Genomic DNA, 24,195 nt, shown 5'->3' on the forward strand with positions numbered 1-24,195 from the left:
GATAATGGGAACAAATAGGTGTTTGTACATGGTGCTATGCCCTCTGTCATCTCCAAGAGGATGTCTTCTCCTGCCTTCTTCTCCATGGTGTCCAGGTACGTCTAGGGAAGGCAGTGATGTTCCCAGGGTCTGGCTTGCTAGGGAAGAAGGAAGAGGGGCAGTGGATTTCTCTCCACAAGGAGACATCTGTTTCTGCTGAGCATTGGTCCTGCCAACCTGCCTTCTGCAAAAGAATCACAACTTTTCCCCAGTCCTCCAACTCTCAAACACCACTTCCATGTTCTCCACTCTGAAGGTCACACAATGCTGGGCCAACTGCTGCAACTTCCCTGACTTCCAGAAGCAAATGAAGATGAAGAGTGGTGCTCTTCTCTGCTCTGCTCCGCTCTCCTCAAGCAAGAGAAATTCACTTAATTCATGAGCTTGTATGAGCTCATGCTTAGATACCAGCATGCATCTGCAAGTCTAGGCAGAGCTTCTCCAAACTGTCTGCAAGCTGTGAGCTTTCAGAAACTGTGTACTAAGAGCATATTCTAATTCTGTATTTACATTAGACACTACTCCAAATTATTAGCTGTCAGTTGTACTTTCCACTTAGTGAGCAGGGGAGGCTCGGCTTCACACATTCACACTTCCCATCGGAACGGAGTATGCTCTTTTAATGGGCTCCCTGGCCTCTACTAAGTGTATATTTGTTGTTGCTAACCAGATTAACAAATCTCAGTATCTCTTTGCTGCTTTCTCACATAAATAAGGAAGAGCAAGGCAAGCCTTGTCTGATGCCCTGAATTAGATGAAGGGCACGACAGCAAAGTGAGCATGAAAGGAGGGCGAGAGGAAGCTGAGAGCCTCGCTGACTTGCCTTGTATTTAAGGCATTCATTAAAATCAAAGATGCCCTCACTTGCTGGAATTGTACAAGATGCAACATCTAAGCTGAGGACACAGCGGAGGTTTCTGTGTCCTTCTGTACTCCATCCTCACAGTTGTGAGTGGCAGGCAGCTATGCCAGGGCTCTTCCACAGCCCCTTCCCCACAGGTCCCACTCCTGTGGCACTGCGATGTTTCCACGGCTCTGGTATCATCTGTCGATCACAAAAACGGCGATGTACAGACAGTCTGCAAGCATTCATCACCACTTTTTCATTATCTTTAATTAAATTCTGATATTAAGCCACAGTATTTCAGCCACTTTCATTACTTTCTTTACAGGCGGCAGCAGGAAAAAGCAATTACTGTACATCACTGCTGTGCCAAAATAAATTTTCGAGTTGACATTTGGTTTTGCCTTTTTAGGCTTCAAGTACGTAAGGAACCTCCTTCCCCGGCAAAAATCCCCAGGACCCAGATCCTGATCCTGCCCAAAGCAGTGGCAAAGTGCCAGCCCGCCTGGCAGGTGCCAGTTCAACGACTGTAACTTGGCAGAGAGGAAAGGGATGAGGAAAACATGTGTAGGGGGGTGGCAGGTGGCAGGGAAAGACACTTCTTACTCCATAAATGTCCCTAAAAGTGTCAAAAATTGGTATAGCTTGGTTGGAGCGAGGTGAGAGGAGCTCACCATCCCTACTCGCTCCAGTGCAGTTTGGCTCCCAGGGTGACGGGGCAGTGGCACTGGTTGGCTGGGAACAATAAGGCTGCTCTCATCTTGCTTTCCCCGCTCCTCCCCCTGTCCTCTCTCCTGGGGTGGGCAGCAGCATTCCCTCCCTGAGAAGCACCTTCACTCGATCTGCACAATCTTCTACAAGAAGGTTATCAAGGCCCTGCAGCATGTCCAGAGCAGGGCTATGAGGCTGGTGAAGGGCCTGGGACACAAGTCCTGTGAGGAGAGGCTGAGGGAACTGGGGGTGTTTGGGCTGGAGGAGGCTCAGGGCAGAGCTCATTGCTCTCTGCAGCTCCCTGAGAGGAAGCTGTGGGGAGCTGGGGGTCGGCCTCTGCTCACAGATAACCAGGGACAGGAGCAGAGGGAACGGCCTGGAGCTGTGCCAGGGGAGGTTGAGGTGGGCAATGAGGAGCCATTTCTGCTCAGACAGAGCGGGCAGGCGTTGGGACGGGTTGCCCAGGGAGGTGGGGGAGTCCCCGTCCCTGGGGGGGCTCCAGGAGAGGTTGGGGCTGGTGCTTGGGGACACGGCTCAGTGGGGACAGTGGTGGCAGGGGATGGTTGGAGCAGATGATCTTGGAGGTCTCTCCCAACCTCAGTAACTATTCATACAGCGCCGCCCACGGGGGCCGAGGGACGCCGCCTGAGGCCCCCTCCCGCCCTTCCCAACATGGCCGCCCGGAGGGGGCCGCGAGCCCTCCCCAAGATGGCGGCGGCGCTTCCTCGTCGGCCGAGTCCTTCCGGCGAGGCCCGGAGCCCGGCCGCGGCCATGGCGGAGCTGACGGACGCGGAGCTCCGCAAGGAGCTGGTGGCGCTCGGCTACCGGCCGGGGCCCATCACCGACACCACCCGCAAGGTCTACGTGAAGAAGCTGGGCTGCCTGCGGGCCGAGGTGGCGGCGGCGAAGCGCAGGGGCCGCGGAGCCCCGCCTAGCCCGGCCCGCAGCGCCGGCAGGCCGCAGCAGGCCTCGCCCTCCCGGCCTCGCCTCGGCTTCAGCCCCAGCGGCAGGGAGAAGGAGGAGGAGGAGGAGGATGAGGAGGAGATGGAGGACGAGGAGATGGAGGAGGACGAGGAGGAGGAGAGGGGGCAGCCGCCAGTGTCCCGCAGGGAGGCCTCAGGGAAGGGCGGCAGGCTGGTCTGGGGGGGCGCCCGGTACAGCGGCAGGGCTGAGGGGGGCTCGGCCCGGGGGCTCGGCTCCGGTTACGAGTGGTACCTGGACGAGGACAGGAGCAGGGGGCGCACGGCTCGGCCAGAGCCAGCCCTGGATGGGTTTGGGGGGCTGAGCCCCGTGTCGCCATGGGGCACGTCTGCAGAGAGAGGGGGAGCGCTGAGTGCGGGGTCAGCGCTGGACACCGATGGGTTTCGGGTTTCGGGCTCCTCAGTGTTTGGGGGGAGCTCAGTGGAGAGAAGCAGGGGGCTCAGCGAAGTGTCTAGGCCGTCCCTGGATGGGTTTCGGGAGTCGAGCTCCTCATCCCAGTGGAGCACATCTGTGGAGAGGGGTGGGGGGCTCAGCGCCAGGGCTGGACTGAGGACATCCCTGGATGGGGCCGGGGGGCTGAGCTCCGAATCCTCCTGGGGCACATCCACAAGCAGAAGTGGGGGGCTGAGCTCCAAACCCCTTTCCAGCGATGGGAGCGGGTACCTGCCATCTAGGAGCGGTTGGGGTGCGTCGCTAGGACGAGTTACAGGGCAGAGCTCCCCGTCTCTGTCAGAGGCAGCAGGAGATAGGAAGGGTCTGTCCTCCTACAGCTGGTGGAAGCAGGAGAGCGAGGTAGCGCCCAGCACCCACTGGGGATCTGCAGCGGCACGTTCTGGCTTGAGCCACCAGTTTGGGAGAGGGGAAGAGGATTTGCTGTCCAGTGTTCGGAGGAAGGAGGACAGGGAGCCGAAGCCTGGCGGCTGGGCAGGGGGCCTGGCCCGGCGGCTGCCCTGGAGCTCTGCAAGCAATGCAGGGCTGGCCTCGGGCAGCCGCTGGGATGCATCGGCAGCAGGACAGGGAATAACGCCCCGCACGAAGCTGCTGCGGACAACCCCCAGGCAGCGGACGGAAGGAAAGGGCAAAGGCCTCGAGTACTACCTCTCCAAGTTCCTTTTCCTTGCCAGCTTTGTGCTGCTGATGATTTTTCTGGGCATCCTCATGGTGAAGATGATTGGGTCAGGCTGGCTTGACAAGGGAGAGGAGAACTGTACGTGCACTGTTTTAATCCAGTTTTTAAACTTTACTTTTCATGATTTCCCTTTATTACTTCTATCACCGTCAGATTTATCATTATCAGTGCCATAACTTGACACCTCTATTTCTGTCCCTATTTCCCTTTCCCCTTGTCCTTGGGAAACCTTGTTAGTGTCATTGAAAGTCAGTCAAGTGTGTGCTTATTTTTCCCCGCTCAAATGAGTTTGGCCTTCAGTTTTTCAAAACCCCAGGTTTTATGGAGAGCAACGTTCCTGCTAGGAAGTATTTTATGACTGTCCATTGTGTCACATAATGCCCGTGTAACTGCCTGTGGCGTGTTTTAATGTTAGACTCTGCAAAGCACTGACCGCAGAGAAGTACAGAGTTGGAATTGGTACTTCTGCACCTCGAGCGTGGCAGAGCTTCAGTGGGATATGACAACGGGCTTCCCCATTGCCTTGCTTATAGAGCAGAGTTCCCCAGCTAAAGCAAATTGAAATACTGACGCTTTATGGCTTTGAACTGAACGAGGAGTTTTGATTTGGAACTGAAACTGGGCGTACTGCTTGTAGATGTTTGTGCGCTTTGTGTGTGCCAGGATGTGTCCTGGTTCCTCAAAGCCAGAATAAAGCTATCCAATGTCACTGAATTTCTGATGGGCCCTTTAGGACGTTGTTAGGTAATTGCTAAACCAGTGATACTTTAAAGCAAGAAGTCATACAGCACAGCTGAGCACTCTTTTAAGTACACAGGTAGTTAACAGTGCTAGAAGGGAGTGTATGACCAACCCGTGGCCAGTCCGTATCCAATTGTCAGGGCAGGAGGCAGCTGTTAAACCAGAGGCCATAAGCTGCAGAACTAACAGCTCCGAGTGAAATAGACCTGCTGCTTCTGCCTTGCAAAGTCTCAGTTTAAATCCTTGTTACTACCGTGATATGTCAGGTGACCGTGGCATACAGCGGGTGGCATTACTAGATTGCAAAAGATCAGTGCAAGTTCTCATCTACTCGCATCTACTTAAACTGGAGCTGTTAAAACACCTGGGCCACAATTTTTACTTTGCAGATGAATGGGGTTCATTGTTTTCACCCTGATACAAAACCACTTCTATTTGTTTTGCTTTCAGCACTGCCTACCAAAGCAGTGCTTTGAATGTGCAAGGTACTGTGCAAAGTAAATTAAGAACAGCAGAATCAGACTTGAAAGTAGAGCCTTTTTTAAAAGACATAATTGCTTTCTTGATCAAAGCTATTGTTTTGCAGCCAGCTAACTTTTATTCCCCTTCTTCTCTCCCGTAGTTAATCTTTTGCATGTGGATTGTGACAAAAGAACAGATGATGTAAGCATATACTTATTTATTTTCAAGTATTGGGGATTGGGGATTCTCACAGAAGAGTAATTATTCTGGGAAGCTTCCACCACTATCAGTATCACTATAAAATTATTAGTTCTATCTTTTGATTTCATGAGTTGGAATTAATGGGCCAGATTAAATTGGGATTGTATATGAGACTCTGAAAGATAAAAAATTAAATTCCTGATTATGTGAATCAATTTCTTTAATAGTTGTAACAGAAGTAATATTGGTTTACAGACAAAGCCCTACCTGTGTTCAGCTTCAACAATGCAAGACTTAATCCAATTCCCTGAACTTCATTTCAAATTGTTTGTACAGCCTTTTTTTTTTTTTATCATAATGCATTATTTTGAGAGAAAAAAAATGTGTTGGATTCAGCATTATGGTTGGTCTCCTGTGGTGTTTGGGGCATGCAGAGTTGATCTGCGGTCTGTCTGAGGGGGTGTCTGTGGTGCAGCCTGGGCAATGAGCTAGGGGAGTCAGTGGCACTTGTACAGGATGTGCAAGCTCACTTTTGACTCAGAAACTGCAGCTCTTTGCTGTAGGCGTGCTTAATTTGAACTAGTGATGCAGAACTGAGCCAAACCCCACTGCTGGTATTTCATTTTGATGTTTTTTAGCTAGTCTGACTGCTGCCCTGTTGCTGCCAGTTTATTCATGTTCGTTACCTGTTTCTGACTTTCAGTTCTGTCAAGCCAAGCACAAGGACATAATAATGAACATACTGCATGAGTTGTATAACTACTTGTCCATACAAGCCGGTGAGTTCCAATTGTCATTATAAAGCACTTGTGAACGTTCAACAAACTGCCTCTCCCAGCTGTCTGGACATTTTTAACCTTAGTTTGAAGAGAGGGGTTTGCAGAACAGTCAGTTCCACTTGAGGAGCTCTGAGAAAGTCAGGTAATAGAAAAATAGAAAAAGATGTGTTTATTTTTAATCTGAACAGTGCTTAGCTAATGCGCTTATATCACTGTGCTCTTGTGGAGCAAGTGTTCCTTGCACTTGATGTATTGGGAACTTGAGGTACAAATATTCAGCTTTATGGTTCTTTTCTACAAGTATCTTGAAATTGTCTTCAAGACACTCAGAGCCAGTAAGTGTAAACTTACAGCGTGTTCCTACAAATGGAGTTGAAGCGACTTAAGAAATTTGCCAGTTCTCTGCTGAAGTGTGGTAGCTGACTATGTGAATGCTTCTGTGTTTTCTCGGTCTTGAGTAAGGCAGGTTCACTTGGCTGAGGAGCTAACCCCACACAGTAGTTAGCCAGTCTCTACCATATATGCGCCAGTCCAATCCATTACTAGTATTTTGTGATGGAGAAGGCTGCTAGAAGTTCAGTGGACAAATAAAACCTTTTTGTTGGTGGTGGTTTTTAGATAATAGTGTTAATCAGCGATGGTGCATAAGTTCCATTTTTCAGATTTCAGACCTCAGCAGGGCTGAATCCTTTAGATAACTGGAATTTCATAGAATTGCTAAAGCTTTTCAAACCAGACTTCGTATTGTGAAATGCCCACCAGTTTTACATAGTCTCTTAGCACATTTGTTTAGTCAGCTTTGTGAAGCACGATGTAGAAACCCAAGTTCCTGGCCAGTATTCCTTTGCCTGTGTAGAAGGCAGAGCTGGGCTATAGGCTTCTTAGAAGCATTTTGTGTGTTAATCTGGAACTTCAGCAGTGCAGTCTTTGGTGCTTGATGGAAAGAGCCCCTCTGCAGGGCTTTAGGTCAGAGAGGCAGTTACATGCTCCTCAAAGGGAAGAAATGGCATTTTTTCCCCTCGTTCTGCGCAGAGTAGTTCACACACTGAAACATGAGGTTTGATTGCCCCTTTCCAACCTATATGCAGTGGTTGAGGGTTTTATTAATAGTCATAATCTTATCTGCCTACCATATAAATCCCACCTTGTAATCATTTTGCCCAGAGCTATAGTTGAATTTAAAGGGTAGCATTTATAGACAGTTCAGTGTGCTTCTGAAGTGTTCGAAGGCTTTTTTAAAAAAACATGATTTCTCTTTGACTTTTTTACCAGGTAATTTTGAATGCGGAAACCCTGAGAATCTAAAAAGCAAATGCATTTGGGTTAGTGAAGCAAGGGATCACGTGGTGGTGAGTAGGCTGTGAACAGCTATTGTTATAACGTAGTGCTTAGTCTCTTACAAGGCAATAAATAATAGACACTAAAGCAATTCACCATCTGTTTTACTTCCTCATCCTGTTTTGATTCTTTCCCATATCTCTAGTCTCCCCTTTGGCCAGTCCTGTTCTCAGCAGTTCGTTTGAAAATAATCTTCTCCTACATCTCTGATTCAGCCCCTGTAAATCTAACTTAATGGTTTGTTGTTTCGCCATAGTCATCAGTCTTGTGAAACCAGAAATTTCCCTGGATTGAGGGCTGGGCAGAAGAAAGATTTTTCTATACCCAAAAGTGTCAGAAGACAGACTGCTTTGATCTAGCATTCCATTTCTTTCATGGTAAACTGTCAGTAAGATTATGTTGTATTTAGTGGTTAGTCTTAACAGTCTGGGATAGTGTTATTTTACAGAGTGCTTCATGCATCATCTACCAGAGTCAGAAGATTTTAGTCCAGACCAAGCTTCAGACGTAGTTTTCCTTCCTTCGGTTTGCAGAATTATGATAAGAATTAACCTAGGGACAGACTGTATAGAATAAATTCTCCCCCTACTGTAATAAAATAATGTTATTTGGTATTTTAAATGAATGGAGAACCAATCTTCTTATGGATTCTTCTGTGCAGAATATAACTGGTAGTTCCCCGCAGAAGTTTGAGGCTGCCCTGCACTGGATACTGAACAGTAACAAGGATTTAGGAATATGGTAAGTGGAAACCCACTGTTTCAAAATCTCGTTTCTTGGTGTTGGCTGCTACGTAATTTGACATCCTGTGTGGTGTGCACAAAATGCTTCCATTCCTCATTAGATTTCCAAAGATAATCTGAGATTGGCTTTGTCAGTGTTTGGTAGGCAAGATTCCAAATAAAACGTACGGTCCTGCTGCAGAGATTGGCAACTGCAGACATTCCTTCTGAGCGTGTTTCCCAGCCTGTGTGCTGGGGGACATTGCGTTCACGAACACACTGTTTCGCAGATGAAGTAGAAATCTGAGGTCATGGCTGCTTGTGGCTCTCAACTGCTACGTTGTGCTTACTGCAGGGTTTAGAAGTAATGGTCCTGGTGTCTTGCTCACAGTCTTTTGACTACAGTACTCATGTTAAACATGCCCATGTACCCACTTTTTGCCCAAATAATGCATTCCTTCAGTACTCTTACTGTAGCCAGAGCTTCAGTATTGTGTAGAACTGCATCCTTTGACCAGAGGGATCGGGTTATTTAGGTCAGTGAAACGTTCTCTTCAGTAGGTAACAGCCCACATGCTTTGGGATCCTTTGGAGGAAGTTCTTGTGAGGAAGAGAGGAAATAGATTGTTGAATGGTTGGTATCTTTAGTGTCAGTTGTCTTTCTGGCAGAACACACAGTACATGTTAAAAGGAACAAACTGGGACTATGTAGGGGTTGGTCAGTCACCAGTGGGGCTTTATTCTTTTGGGTTTCTTGGCTACCACCCACTTCAGTACATGAGAAATGGCAGAAATACTAGTTTCTTCAGGTGAAAAAACACAACATTCAGGCCATAATCTAATGAAAGACTGTTATCCAGAGTCCACAGACATTATTATCTGCCTCTGGGAAGTGTGGGCTGCCTCCACTGTATGTTACCTCTGAAGTTGAACATTTGTTTGCGTTTTAATATTGCTGAATGTATCTCTGATTAAATGAATTGTAGCATTACAGTAGTAATGCTAGAGCTTATGGGCATAGCTTGTATGAATTGCCACTGCTTTATTTTTTTCCCTAAAAAAATTTCGGTGGCTGCTGCTGTGATTTAATGATCAGACAGTGTCTACTACTTTGATTCCTGGTGTGTGGCAAATTCCCAGGACAGGATATTGCTTTCCTGGTGGCAGGCTCGGATTTGTGGGTGGGCTGGGATCCAGAGTTTTCAAATTTATATTTTCATACGGGAGCAGTGCTCGTGTCAGGAGCCTTGTGGTACGATATATTTCCATTTTTTTTATTTTCATAATTAGCAATTTTGCCGGCTGTTCGCCAAATGGATCCACTTTCATGAAGTCTGCGTAGCGTGCAGAACGAGTGTTCAGCATGCTTAAAAACCTGCGGGTGGCATTTTTAGCAAACGCTACGTGAGGTTATTTTTCTAGGTGCTAGTCTGAGAGGCAGAACTGAAAATGAGCTCTGCACTCGGTGATTCTCCTGCATATTTTAAATATTTTCATGGAATTTGGATTGTAAATAAGACAAGGGGTGGGAAACAACTGTGCGTCTCCAGCTACTGTAGAATCCAGTAACCAAATACAAGCTGTCAGCAGTTTGTGAGCTGTGCGCTAGTAAATTGAGAAAATGTCTTTGTCTAATAGGTTATTCGTTGCAAACCTAGAATGAATTAGTAGCTTAAAAAAATGAAATCCCCTTTAGTCTAATTCCTCTGAATCTGATGGCTCTCACTTGGTTTGCTTGATGCCTGTTGGCTTAGAGTATCTAATAAGGAAACCACATCAGTGTAGATCTATATATAAAGAAGGGAGTTAAAAGCATATCGGCTAGCGCAGCAGGTGTGGACGAGTGATTTTGCAGGAGGATGTGTTATCGATTTTGCCGTGAATGCTTTCTGAGGGTGTGTCTGTTTCTCACTGCAGATACAGTTGATGTGTTGTCACTTTTCTAGCTAAACTGTTTATGCTCATCTGTACTGAGGAAAACAGCGCAACCTCCGTGGACATTTGCAGTCTCCCTCAACTGCTCTCTCTGCAATTGCTGATGAGTGACTCAGTAAACATTTCCATTTCTCTGTGCTGGGAGGTGGGAATCCAATTTAAAGTTTAATCTTCTACACGCTGAGAGGTGCTGTCAAAGAGTCTGCAGAGGGAGACTTCAGTTTACCAGTGGGAGTTCCAGCCCTGCTGCCTTTTCTAAAGCCATATCCATTCCTTGCTAAGCAGCCAGTCCCAAAATGTTCTGGAAAAGAGAAGTTGCAAGGATGTTGGTGTATTTTCTTTGTGGTGTATAGAACGAGTTACTGCATCTGCAGTCTGTTTGTTCTCCCTCTCTTGATTAAAGACTGCAGTTGGAGTGTGTTCTCTCTTCACTGAAGATTTTCTGCCTCTTCCCATCAGGTTGAGAGGCACAGACCTTTCTGAACCAGTTACCAAGGTGGAGCAAGTGGTCTGTCTCGAATCCGCCCATCCTCAGATGGGTCTTGGCTGCCGTTTCCGTCGGGCAGTGGTCACTGCCATCATGAACCTTTTCCTGTTTTTCTGGAGTAAGTTGTCAGTGTTTCTAATCAGCTTTTCCCCTTGCTGGCTGTAGAGATGAACACGCATGTGCTCACACATTTTTACAGCTGTATGAAATTACTAACAGAGGTGAAATAAATCTGCTGATGAGTTAATTTCTAATTAACCTTTGTTCTGGCAATAGAGAGAGACCTGTGGACCTGCTCTTGTGCTGTGAGTGCTTAACACTTACTTTAAATCAGCAAGCTGATTAGCTCTCTGAGTATTCCTCAAGTACCCATTACTGTGGTCTGCAAAATAAGTACGTTAACCTACCTGAAAGGTTCATTTTTTCTTTTTCTTTGTGCACAAGGCTACAAAGTCTTCTGGACTCTTTAGTAATGACTTGTAGCATTCCAGTGTTACAGGTTTTATTGGAATAGTCTGTCATGCCCCAGCTGAGACAGAAGTCTTACTGAGCAAGGTGATAACGAGAGATGAGTGTTGAATAGTTGATAACCTAGCCAGACAAGGTGGGGGTGAAAGGGGATAGTTATGTTTATTGTAGAGACTGAGATGCTAAAGTTAGCTCGTGTTGTAAAAGGGACATTTGTCAATGCTAAACCTTCACTATAGATCTGAATTTCAGGCTGGCACTGGAGCCCCAGGCTTTATCTCCTTATCAAGAAGCTATCTTCAGAGCAGTGGAGCTTGACAGTCTTCCTAAGTGATTATTGTGGGGGAGGCCTCTAGCAAGGAGAGAGCTCTGGGATTTAGACAATTACAGCCCTGTGGTCATGCTGAGGTTTCTAGTAGGGGAGAAAAAGTCTGTGATGAGGCCTTCTGACCACCTCCCACATGCACGCATGTTCTGCTGCTGCAGGTGTTGTCAGTACCAACAGTTTTGTGGGGTGCAGCTGCCGTGGTGAACAAAATGAAATGCTTGGATTCAGTTCCAAGCAGGCCTGAGTAGCTGGCAGGAAGAATGCTGCTTCCAGGGAGGTGTCAAAAATAAAACTGCTAGCATTGGGCACGTACACAGATGTCAGTATTGAATTCTATTTCTTTTCTATTCTTCTAGGTCTGGTAACTCTTTGGGGAATCCTGATCTTCCTTAGGTACCGCTGGCGGAAGATGGAGGAAGAGGAGCAAGCCATGTATGAGATGGTGAAGAAGATCATAGGTAGAATCCAGTAGCTTTCTAAACCCAGGTAGCACTGTTCTCCTCTCTGCAGCATTGAGGTCTCTCATTGTTTTGTCCTCCTGCCTTCTAGCCGTTGTCCAGGACCATTACAAGGAATGGGAACGTAACTTGGAGCGTTACCCCTATGTCGGCATCCTCCACGTTCGGGACAGCCTCATCCCTCCTCAGAGCAGGTGAGCTGAACTTTGTTCTTTAAGGAGCGTTGTCAGCACGATGTTATTCACCTCAGCTCAAAACTACAGTTCCTGGCTAAGAGACCATGAGCAGACAATTGCTGGGAAGCTGGACTGCAAGAAGTCTGTCTGGCCTTTCACTTCATAAAGGATTTTGACATAACTCAGGCTTTGTCTCAACCTGCTGCAGATTAATATGACAGTCCAGAGGCTGATATTTTGTGCAGTCACACGGTTTTATTGTCGTTATTCTGTTACACAGTAAGTGGATTTTGCTTTTTCTGGGCATGGTGCATCTTATTTTCTCTCCTTCATCCGATCTGTGTTAGGGTGCTCTCCTTTTTCTGAGCCGTTGTATCTTGTTCTGCAGAAGGTGCTGCACTTCTTAGAGCAAAACTTTACATGAATTGAATAGGGTATTGGGAGGCTCTTCTGAAGTGGTTGGTTTTGATGGTGGTTTTGATAGGTGATTTTGATGCCTTTTTGAAAAGGAAGCGTGGTCAAGGTGGTGGTGAGGCCAGAGGCCTGCAGCCTGGCTCTTGGTGGTTTACATGCCACTTATTTCATCTTTGCAGGATTTTTTTTTTCCTTCTGGTTAAATGGCGCTGCTTTGTTTGCCTGACAGCACAGAATGCTGTGTGCGCTGCAGTCTTAAATGCTCTCCCTCTGTATTAGTCACAATACAACCAGTAGGAAAAGGAGTTATTTCAGCTGGTTTTAATTGATCTCTGTGTATGTGGTGCCCAGAATTACTAGAAAACTGATTCGAAACTGGAGTGAACTCCAATTTGCTCTCCTTGGTCTGAGAGATCTCTGCAGGGGAGAGATCAAGGGGGTGGCGGCAGCTTGCAGATCGAGTGCCTCTGCAACGTGAAGCGGGCTGGAAATCCAGGGCAGTCATCAATTGCTTGTGCTGCCAGAGGGTCTCATCTTCCCCACTGGCAGGACTCGTGTGTTCATGTCCTGAGCTGAAATCACCTCTAAACTAGAATTCTGGTTTAATCTCCTTTGCTGTCTGCAAAGGGAACAGGAGGAAGCCAGCCCTAGCTTGATCAGCAGCCACAATGGCTGTGAGCAGGAAAGCACAATAAGGATACAATTCTAATTTATTTTCTTTTTGTCGCTGTTTCTTGCAGAAAAAAAATGAAGCGGGTCTGGAACAGAGCTGTGGAGTTTCTGGCTTCAAATGAGTCACGGATTCAGACAGAGTCACACAGGGTAGCAGGAGAGGATATGCTAGTATGGAGATGGACTCAGCCTTCGTACGTCTCAGATTCAGAACACTAAAGAGGAGCAGAAGTTGAGCAACTGTTGATATGTTCCTCTGCAAGGGGGCAGTCCCTTCTCTGGTGGTGGGAAAGAGCAGGTCACGGTCCTACTCTCCTTGGGTTGGGGATTGCACGTATCTGTTTGCTCTTCTTTCTGAAAATCTTCACACACAAAAATTCAGGGCAATAATGTTGGCTCGGAAAGAATATGGGCTTGAGCTGGTGGGAAGCTAGAATCACACCAAAGCCTTCCAGCAGATATCTGGCTTCTGTAGGCAAGCATGCCTAAAACAATTTTTTAACAAGAACAAATTTTTATACTTGATATCAAGAGACTTAGGATCTCTCTGACAATGGTTAGGTTTTTAAAATTTGACCTCAATTTTGCAAAAGCCAATTGGTGGCAACATCCATCAAGGAATGTGTTTAAAGGAGATTAACATTTCCCATGGAAACATTAGGGTGGCAGTAAAGATACATTTTGTTAGAATTTGATTTTATCAGTACAAAGGTAGTGATGAAAGCACTTGCTGCTTCCTTAAAGGGAGAATGTTTGTGTCCACTTCACCCTTCAAAAATGGGGAAAATGAGTAATAAAAAAAATCAGGTGGAGGTCGTCGTAGAGGGAGGGCAGTTTGATGTGCCTTGATGGTTTGGGCTGGGCTGGGGAGGGAGGGATGGAGGAGCGTTTGTGATCCTGCTTCACTTTTTAAGTCTGCAATCTCTGTGCTTTATGTTTTCTGGGGGGTGGGGGGAATTTGGGTGGAAAGCAAAGAATATAGGAAGTATCAGAAAGCGCTTTCTTGTGGCTACAGCCAAAGGGACTGCTTTGTGGGCTATTGAAGAGCAGCTTTGGAAAGTTTATTAGGGCTGAATGTACATGTTTATCCTGGGCAGCTGCAATGTGTGTGCTGTGTGTCAGAGCAGAGCTATTACAATGCTTGGAGTGTCAGTGCAGGGGTTGCCAAGTCAATGTTCCTGCAGCCTCGCGACCGGTACAAGGAGCAGCGATCAATCCTCTGTGCATGCTGCAGGCATTGTCTTTTGTATCTGCCATAATTTAATTACTTAAGTTTGGTTTTATATCCAGCAAAGGACTGTTTTTTGTTTTTGTGTTTTGTTTTTTTTTTTGTGTGTGTGTGTTTATTTTTTTTTTCTTCCAAAGAAAACAGCTCCAGTGCATGGCAGCTTAGACTGGGCAGAGATACTGTTAATCTACTTTTCCCAGTGCTATAAAACTGCTGTCCAGGTCACCACTGAGACAGCAGGGACCAAATTCATTTCTGGCATAAGCTGGTAAAACCTGCAGAGAGAAGCCAGCAGATATTTGAACCCATGTAACCAGCAGATGTTTTTAATCTTACCATTCTGGGTACCATGTGAATGTTTGCGTTCATCTCTGATGCTGGATGGGTGGAGAGCTTCCTCTCCATGCTCTGGGCTGGCAGGTAAGCTTAGGATGGCTGTCAGAGCTCTCCTGCCTGGTTTACAGGTTGGGGATGCCACGTGGAAGGCTGGTTCCTTGTGCCAATCCCTGCTCACCTCCCTGTATGAAGTCTGCACCTCTTCCCCCCGCTGCTGGTTTTGGTGGGGTGTTGCACTGTGCATCCTGCAGGCTGCAGCGGAAGGAAGGCAGAGACTCCTTGCATGCCTCCTGCTAGACATCAGCCAAAATGGGTGGAGAGAGGAACAAAACACAGGAGGTCTTGTGCATTACGTGGGAGGTGTCCTGAACAGAGTTGATTCTTATCCCTGTATTTCGGTTTTGGTTGCAAAGGTAGGGTGTTTGACCAAAAGAGGAGAATCGACAGCTGTCTTCAAGGCATTAACCACTAAACAGGGAATAAAGCGAAGGCAGCCTTGATTCTTCTGAAATGTTGTAACGAGATCTTCACTGCTGTCATCTTTGCAAACACCAGTGCCTACATTCTTAAGCCTTTTTTAATGTTTGCAGGTTTTGGGTTAACTTTTTTTAACCGTCCAAACCCGGAGTGAAAGGTTAAGCATTGCAGTCATGTTTTTGTATTACAATTGTTTTTGTAGAATAAATTTAACTGGCTTGGTGCTGTTTATTACACGTTCAATTTAGCTTTGTAAGCCAATATATAAAATAAATTTATTACAAATGATTTGTTACCTTTATTATTTTTTTTTGAGGAGTCACAGGTTGTTCCAAATGCTTCTGCTCATGTAGATCAAGTAGTTCCTGCTCTGGAGAGCTGACAGTTTCTAAGTATAACACTGAAGATGGTATGGGGATTGCGTGACAGCCTAATGAGACAATGTGGATCCTTGTGACGCTTGGTGATCTCAGCGCAATAGCCCAGGAGTATCAGATGTTTGGTTGCAAATTAAATCCGTGTTTTGGGAATAGTTGGCATTAAGTAGAGGTGAGGATGAAAGGCAGTTGTCTTCTTTAGTTGCGTTTTGAAGAGAGTGACAGCTTTGGGTGTTGTGGAACCGTAAATATTAGTTCAGCTTAATCGCTATTCCTGCGGTCCGCTGTAAAGCATTTACTCAAAGCGGGGAATGGGACGGAACAGTCAGTCTGCGGTGGCTGAGGGTGCCTCGAGTTTCTTACGTTTTGCCATTGTTCTCTCAAAGGCAGATCCCTCGTGCAGTGGGTGTGACAACAGCTTCTGCACCAAGTCTTGATTCTGCTCCAAGCTGCTGCTGATCCTGTGTGCTGGGACCTCCTTAGGCTGTGGTTAGCTTGCCTTTTTTGGGGGACATGGTGTGAAATGCCAGGTGACGGTGCAGGAAGATTTGGGAGGTGGTGAGGGTGTGGGGTACAGCGCTGGAGTGGGACAACGTCCCTGCCCTTGCTCCTGGGCTGTTGTCTGTCACCAGGCACCACACTTCCTCCTGGTGTCCCATGGGTTAATGATCTCTAAGCAAGTCTATTGCAAGGCACTATAAAAGGGAAGATATTTATATCAAGAATGAAGGCAAAAAGTCATTTTAGACTATTTACCAGATACCCGAGGTTTCCAAGGTTGCAAAGTGAGTAGAAGACACACAGGCAAATCTTGCATGAATGCTGGCAAGTCCTTGGGAAGTTGTCCTTGGGATCTGTTTGCCTGAGCATTTTCAATTCCTGTCTCACCTGAGTGTCAGTGACTCAGAGCATGTACACCACGAGCTTTAACTTCTCCAGAGTCTACTCGTGAGACAGCGACAGTAGTCCGTGAGTCATCGTTGTGTAACTTCAGTGGACGGGGTTGACTCACTGGTGTTTGGTTAGAGCAATATTTAATTACTCTCATAATGTAGGTCTGGATTATAAAGGGGCAGGTTTCCACCAGCAGGAGAGGTGACTGGATCTGTGGCTCCTGTGGAAGTCGATGGGAGCCAGCTGCCTCCTCTCCGGAGCTGGGTTGTTGCTAAGGTATGGGAACAAAAGGGAATGTGAGGCTAAATCTCTCCTCTGAACCTGCATTCCTGTTTAGATGCTTTCACCCAGTCTACGTTGCTAAGTTACAGCTGCAATGTATTCAAGGTTAGGAAAGAGTCTTCAGTTTGGTGTAATTACATGTGCCAGAGGATGTTTGCTTTGAAGCAAGTTGCCAGGATGTTTTCCGTGATAGTCTTCCCCCTTTCATTTGCAATTTTGAGAGCACAGAAGACCGGTTTGATGCCGCTCTTGCTGCCATGCTCCTGTGTGTTCTGTACAGGCTGCATTGATGGTTTCTACGGTACCAGCAGCTTTCCCAGAATCCCAGCTCCATTCAGAGAAGAGGGAGCTCATCTCCCTTCCCTGCTCATTGCTCTGCTAACACGGTGCATTCACCCAACCTGAGCTGCTAACATCCCCCTCCCACTTTCTTGCAAAGTATTAAGTTTCTATAAATAAACTCTCAAACAGTGGGCTGATAAAGCCATCGCATCCCCTCACTGTCAGAAAGGAAAATATGTACCAACAAGGAATCTAAAATAAAATTTGCCCTTTATCTTTTCATTTCCTGCTTCCATTTAAAGCCTTTCACATTAAATGTTTTGTCTCCTGCTGACATGACAGCTGATGCTGTGCCTTATTTATGGGACGCAGAGTCGGGGCACCACGCCAGTTCTCCTGGAAAGATCAACGTGAACCAGAGAAGAAAAAAGCACAGACAGGGAGCCCTGCCCAAGGTGCCTCCTGCCAGCGCTGCCCTGTCTGAAGCAACGTCTCCCCACTGCCTTCTCCAGGATTTCCAATGTGATTTTGTTCAACCTTTAAAACAAGGGCTCTTGAACTTGGGACAGGTGCCGCCAGGTAGGTGTTTCCAAAAGCTTCTGGATACGTTAAGGCACCGAATCTCCCTGCAGCAGAGTAAGGTGCAGTCAGACAGAACCAGGTCTCTGCCCTGCCTGGCCACCGCCGTCAGTTTGCAAAGACAGGAGTTATTTTTGTGTGAGCACTTCTGTGCTGAGGGAGGCTGGTAAGGTCTGACCCAAAGCCCACGGGTGTCTTTGATTCGGGTCTCCAAGGTGAGACCCCAAAACGTTGTGGAAGCCTTGTTTGACTCCCTGTTTGTCCACGGGGCTGGATTTTTGCACCCTGGTAGCCCCTGGGCTCCTCCATCCCCTACTCCAGGCAGAACAGCAGCTCCTGAGGGCAGGAGCCTCCATGACCTGCCCTCTGATGGAGGAAAGCACCTGCCCTGTTTTTGTTGACAGGGACTTCCCTTAAGGCTGGGTTCAGGCTGTTTACTTCTTCACTCCAAAACATCTCCCTGTGTCCAAACAGCAACAGCAGAGGAAAACATGCTGAGGGTGGCCAGGAGCTGCTGGCCACCAGTTGCGAGCAAGGCTCGCAGGGTGCAGCTGAGCAGCTTGCACGTAAAACAGCTCAAAAACAGTTCGGGGGGGGGGTTCCCACACACTATGCTCCCCCTGGAGCTCCTGGTTTGCTCGCAGAGGTGGCACCAGCAGCCAGGGCACCTCGAGGTGCCCTGCATTTGCCAGCCAGCAGCTGAAGCTCCAGCAAGGTCCTGGCCAAGCTGTGTCAGGATGAGGCCCGGCTTTGGTGCAGAGGGTACCAAGAACCCAGGGATCCTGAGCCTCCCGTGCTGGCTTGTTTGAAGCTTGGCCTCCCCTAATAACGGCATTCCCTCCCTGTTGCAGTCCCTGCCCGAGCTGGCAGTGGGTTGGATTCGGGACCAACGTCTCCATCAGACGGAGGCTGCAGCCTTCAAGCTGGCCAAGGGTAATAATATCTCCGTGCCCGTAATTAGTTCCTAATTAGCATAGTTTTAATATGAGACGGGCTTGCTCTCCCCTTAGAGCGCTCTGCTTTTTACAAGAGGCTGAGTAATTGGCTCTGCGGCTCTGCGGCCGCTCGGCAGCGGCAATCAGCCCGGCTGCTGGCGGGGGCAGCACGCGGGGGGCCGCGGCCCCGAGCCGCTCGCAGGCTCCAGCTCGGCGTCCTCCGTGCGCTTGTTTTTACCAGAGCATGAGCTGCCGAGGTCTTGTCTCCCGGCCCAGCGGTGCGCCTGACATAAAAATGAGATTGAAGCAATTAACGCAGGCATTAAAAATGCATATGATAGCAGGGCGGGCTTCTGCGAGGGGGAAAGGGGCTGCTGGAGACGTGCTGGGCACCGCAGGGCAATTCGGGGTGCTCGGTCCTGCCTCTCGCTGAGCTGGGGAGTGTTGCCCAGGGGTCTCCCCTCCTCCTGCCAGCTTAATAATGATCAGATTTAAAACCGCACGCGAGGTTGCATCCTTCAACAGGGCTGTGGCTGGAGAGATGCTCCAGAGCCGAGCCCATGGGCAGCGTGTCCCCAAATGTGTGTAGGGACCACGGGGCTCCTTGGGAGCCTCCTGGTGCTGATGCAGCTGGATGATCGTCGTGTTTCAGTCCCTACTCCCTGATTTATCGGGTGCTGCTGAGATGCCTCCTGGTTTCCTTACAGATGGTGACTTGTGAAGGTCTCTCAGAGGCTGTGGCCCCCCATCCAGTGAGCTGTTTTCTCCCCAGCATGGTGGGGCTGTGATTTCCCCAGCCCGGTGTGTTTTACACCCAACCTCTCCTCTCCCGTGGCGCGAGGGCTGTCACGGTGCAGGTGAAGCTGAGCAGAGCTGAACCGCGGCTGAGGGAAGCCTCACACCCCTCGGCAGAAGGCAGCGAGGTACAGGGCTGCCCGAGCACCTGGCAAAAGGTTCTTGAACCTTTTGTGGTGAGAGCACAGAGGGGGTAAAAAAATAAAAAGCCTGTTGACAGGGATGCACCACTGGCTGAATTCACAGAGTGCCTGCATGTGCTTTTTTCCTGCCGAAATCAAGCTTTTTTTATTTTCTTTGGATTTTTTCTATTTGTTTTAAGGCACTTTCCTGAGCTAATACAGCAGCATAAAGCAGAGTGAAGTCAGGACTCAGGCAGCAGGGAATCAGGGGCTGTGTTTTATCCTCGCCTTTAATCTCGGCCTCTGCCCCCAACTGTCAGTTCGATCCCTCTGGCCTCCGTGATCCTGTTTTCTCCCCCCCCAGTTAGCGAGCATTACCGCATCCTTCGATCATTAGCTCAGCAGCAAGATTTCCTTCCCCACCTCCCATCACCTTGCAACAACCCCCTCTGCTGCCCTCCCCATCGCAGCCCAGCTTGTTGGCAGGGATTTGCTGGTGCCCCCCCTTTATTTTATCCCTGGGACAGGAGGGGGACGAGCACAGGCACCTCCTCGTCCTGCGGGATGCCCGGCCCGCCTGTGCCGTGTGTCCCCAAAAATACCAAAGGGGTCTCGCTGGGACACGCCGGGCTGGCAGCAGCAGGCATAGGAGGAAGGGTGCCCGCAGGGGGGTGTTTGTGTTCCCAGGGGCGGAGGGGTGCTGGGGAGCCGGGGGCACGCGCTGTCCTTGCGGCGCTGGCAGGAAACTCTCCGGGACTTTTCCACTCCCCCGCCGGTCCCAGTGTGCCGGGTGTCGATTTTCCCTGCACGAGGCCGTTGGCAGGATCAGGGCCAGGTGTCAGCGGGCTCCGCACCCCCATTCCTGCTTCAGCCCTCACCTGCTGCACGGATTCGGGCACAGCCCGGTCTCACCCCCCGCCTCCCCTTTCCAAAAATATCTTTCCTTTTCCCAGGCCCGTTAGCTCAGCGGTTCAGTCTATCCCAAGCATCCCAGCTCCTTCCGTTGCCTCCCTGCTGCAATACCAGCCCCTTTGCCCCATCTTTCCCCGCGCTGTCCCGGTGTATTTCCCATAGCAAACAGCCGGAGAATTTGCTTGCTGAAGCCCCCGGCTCAGCGCCAGCCCCTGCCCTCTCCCTGCAGGGTACAGCTGGGCCCCAGCCTGCTGCTGAAGGGCTAGAAACAGCAGCACCACAAGGCTGGGGGAGCTTTGCACACACTGAAATAAAGCAACAATCGTTTGGTTTCCTGCAGAGCTGGTTACAGGAGAGCTGGAGCATGGCCACGGTTTCTGGAAAACCTCGCACGTGGTGGGGGTGCTGCACCCACCAGCCCCCTTTCCTCCAAGCCTTAACCCTCACGCACACAGCTTTGTTTTCCTGTAACACCCTAGGCTGTTTTCTTCCCCTTTAAACCTCAGCTGTCAGCTGGACATACCAGGAACTTGCCAGAAATGTCGGCAGTGTCAGGTGATGGCCCAAATGTCTGCGGGCTCCCCCCCCAGCTCCCTCATTTCTCGTCCTCAAGCAACACCGAGCAGCAGCAAGAGCCCAGCCCAGGCAGCGCCGACACCAGCCACGAAGCCAGTGGCCATCAGGTGAGAGCCAGGGCAACCTCAGCATCAGCTCATGGTGGCCAAGGACAAGGTGGCCGAGCGCTCGATTTCGGAGAGCACACAGGGAGTTGTTGGAAGCCACGGCTGTGGCTTGCAGCAAGGGATGGGAGCACGGGGAGAGCAGCACCCGGGTGGGTGGGAAGCTCTGGAGCAAACCAGGGTGGGTGAAAAATGAGCATCGTGGCTTTGGGTTCTCCATCAAGCTCGTGGCACTGCTGGGAAGCATGGGGCAGGTTGGTGCTGGGGCAGAGGGGTTTGGTGCTGAGGTCCTGGTGGTGCCGGTGCTGGTCCAAGGCCAGCGGGAGCCGTGCTGGAGTGAGGGTCGGCAGCACTGTGATGGGAAGCAAAGGTCGGTTTTGATCCGGGTCCCCGCTTTTGCACAGCTCCTAAAAAAAAACACTGGCTGGAAGGTAAGGGAAAGCACGTCCAGGTCAGAGCCCCAAGGTGAGATGGATCGGTGTATGTCCAGATGAGCCTCCAGTGCTCGGCCAGTCTGGGCCAGTTTCTCAGAAACAGCCCCCGTTTGTGGGAGAGCTGCTCCAAGCTCGAGTTGACGACAGACCCGCTCGGTGTGTGTCCCCAGGCAGCGTGGCCGTCCCCACCCAGCCTGCCCTTCATGGGTACAAGCTGGCCACGACAGGCTTGCAGGAGCTTGGGTTTAAGCATGCACAGGGGAAGCAGCCCCGAGCAGCTCAGGCTGTGCCCGTCCATCCTTTCTGTGGTCGCAAGGCTGCTGTGAACGCCGTGTCATGGCATGGGGTGGCAGGGCTAGGACGGGCTGAGGGAGCTGTGCCTGCTCCCTCGGGACCCAGTGCCATGTCCCACAGCACTGGCAGCCCTTTAGGTGCCATCTCAGGGCAGCGAGCGCTGGGAGTGATTAAAATGTGGGGACAGATTTATGGCCAATAAACCCCAATATTGCTGCTATGGATGCTGGGTTACCCGACCTGTGCCTATCCCTGTGCTCACCCCATCCCAGCAGTGGAACCGGGTGTTTTTGAGGCCGGTCCATCCAGGATAACGCGGCTCCTTTCCCTCCCTCCTGATGCTTCACAGAGCTGCCAAATAAATCCTTCAGTGCAGCAAACTGTATCTTTGCATCTTATTCACGAGGGATGCGGGGACTGGTCATAAAGTTTATGAACGTCATTTTCTTTCAAGAAAGGAACTGCAAGATAAAAGAGCTCAGGGTTTCTGCACATCAGGATTTATGGCTCGAGCTGGGCTCCTGCCCCAAGAGCTGAGCTGTTCACTCCTGGCACGATGCTGGCTGTGGCTGCGGTTGAGGGAAGAGCAGAAAAGGTGGAATGGAAATTCATCGAGGACCGATGCTGTGTCTGCTCACAGCCCGTGTGGGATCATCCCTGTCCTGGGTGACCCAACCTCAGCGCGAAGGCTGAGCTGAACCAGGCGCTAAGGCAGCTCCACCAGAGACGAGAAAGAGGAGCTGTATTTATAAATAACTTCACAGCTGTAATGAGAAACCCATCTGTGTGACAGGGGGGAGAGATTTGGGGATTTTAGCTGCATTTGCACCAGGGAGCAGGAGGCTGGCAGGGGAGGCCGTGCGGGATGGGGTCTGCGCTGGGGGCAGTTTTTGCTGTTTTGCAGCAGCTGAGGGAGGCCGAGTTTGCTTTGACCCTGGCAGGATGTGTGCTGGGCTGGAAGCAGTCGGATGTTCCTTACGGCCAAGGCTTCGAGGTGTTCGGAGGCACAAGGCCAGAAACTGAACAGAAATGGGGCAATTAGATTTGCAAAACACCACCGCGCGTTGCTCCAGGGCTGGGCTGGCGCTCAGTGCAGGAGCTGGCTTTGAATCTAGGTCAGCCATGCTAGAGAGAGCTACGGACATGTAGGTCTCTTCAGATCAACAGCCAAGTTACTTTCTTGCCTTTTAATTAAGGAAAACACATAATAAAATAAATAATAATAATAATAAATGCAGCACCCTGCAGCGCTTGAAACAAGGCTTTGCAGCCCCGCTCCTTGAGGTGCCCAGTGACACTGAGAGCCCGGTCTATTGACAGGGCACTTGTTTTTATGGCATTTCTCCTTTTTTGATATTCCAAAGCGTTTCTGCGAGCAGCACTGGGTGAGCAGGGCTGTCTGGAGGTGTGTGCATCCTCCCGGAGCTGGGCTCTGTTTGCCCCCAGCTGTCGGGCCCAGAGCTGTGCGGGATGGGACAGAGCAGGCGCTAATTAAAGCTCAGAGATTTTCATCCGCTTGATTTCTTTTGGCTGTGCTTAGAGTTGGGAGTAAATAGACTGTTCTTCGTAGCCTCTTCTGACATTTGGCCCTAAATGAGAGCAGCACAGAGGGGAGCAGCACCCGGCCATGTCCCCAAAAGCCCTGGTCAAGCGTGTCCTGGCCAAGCCCATCCACGAATTGCAGAAGGCAGAGCCGTGGTTTGGCTGGGGTGGAACAGCCTGGCAGGTCCTTGGGCCACACACACGAGTGTCAGAAATGCAAACTGTCCTCAGACCAGCAGTGTGGTGCTGGGAGCACCGCAAGGGAAGCTGCCGTGCGCTGACAGCGGCGGAGGGAGAGCCGGGAAGATGCTTCCCTGCAGGTGTCATCGTGTCTCGGGTGTTTTTTCTGGGGAGGGGAGTTCCCTGTAAAGAGAAATGTTTTCCTTCCCCCAAATTTTCTGCCTCTTCTTCATCTGCAGTGCCTGGGTTACTTTTTCATTTTAGCTGGAGGAAAAAATATTCAAGGTTTCCTTGGTTTTATTTTTGAGGATACAGATTTATCTGTAATTCCATGTATTTTTAGTGACGTAAATATCTTTTGGCATTCACGATAACTTGAGCTGGCAGAAGTGAATTATTTCAAGTGTCTTGTTTCAGAGGAGCCCAGCCTGGCTCAGTGAGTGTCTGCAGGAACATTTATCTGCGCGGAATGAACGAGCTGCTTCAGAACAAAAAGTAAATGAAAAGAAGCCCTCTCTCCCTTGTGCAAATCTTGCTCGGAGTTTTGCTTAAGAGCAAACAATAAGAGCCTTATCAAATTGTGTTTTTTTCTCCCTGACTCCCTTAGCGATGCCAAGGCTCCCAGCACTGTGTGTTGTGTCAGCCGCGTTTCAGCCTTGGACTGTCTCTAAAGCAATAAATACAGATTGAAGTCAGGTTGCACTCTCTGCTCCAAAGAGGTGTTTTGACAAATGTGCTTGCTTTTTGCTTTTCTCCTTTTTTCAACTAAGGGAGTGGATTAAAAAAAAAAAAAAAAAAAGAAAAAAAAAAGAGAGAGAAACACAACAGCAAACCTACAGCTTTCAAGGGAGAAATCCTCTTTAAAAGTTGTTGCAACTTAACAAAATGCTAAATGCTTTTATTAACTTCTAGAAAGGCTCTGAAGAGCTGCTTTCTTCCTGGGCTAAAAAGCACTCATCTA

General features: G+C 49.2%; 1 protein-coding gene across 1 annotated transcript; it reads left to right on the top strand.

Annotated features, from left to right (window-relative positions):
* The first annotated feature begins 2,365 nt into the window (after positions 1 to 2,365).
* On the top strand, positions 2,366 to 15,214 carry LEMD2 (LEM domain nuclear envelope protein 2). The gene is made up of 9 exons (XM_032203028.1): positions 2,366 to 3,782; positions 5,068 to 5,108; positions 5,812 to 5,887; positions 7,160 to 7,236; positions 7,887 to 7,966; positions 10,342 to 10,487; positions 11,522 to 11,623; positions 11,715 to 11,817; positions 12,954 to 15,214. The coding sequence occupies exons 1-9, from the start codon at positions 2,366 to 2,368 to the stop codon at positions 13,102 to 13,104; spliced, it is 2,193 nt and encodes a 730-aa protein (XP_032058919.1). The 3' UTR covers positions 13,105 to 15,214.
* The last annotated feature ends 8,981 nt before the right edge of the window (positions 15,215 to 24,195 follow it).

Source organism: Aythya fuligula, chromosome 25 (assembly GCF_009819795.1).
Source record: "Aythya fuligula isolate bAytFul2 chromosome 25, bAytFul2.pri, whole genome shotgun sequence".
NCBI classification, from domain to species: domain Eukaryota; kingdom Metazoa; phylum Chordata; class Aves; order Anseriformes; family Anatidae; genus Aythya; species Aythya fuligula.

Coding starts and splice junctions, on each gene's coding strand:
- LEMD2 (XM_032203028.1), top strand. CDS start 2,366: ATGGCGGAGCTGACGGACGCGGAGCTCCGCAAGGAGCTGGTGGCGCTC. Junction 5,109..5,811: donor GTGACAAAAGAACAGATGAT/GTAAGCATATAC, acceptor TCTGACTTTCAG/TTCTGTCAAGCCAAGCACAA. Junction 5,888..7,159: donor CTACTTGTCCATACAAGCCG/GTGAGTTCCAAT, acceptor CTTTTTTACCAG/GTAATTTTGAATGCGGAAAC.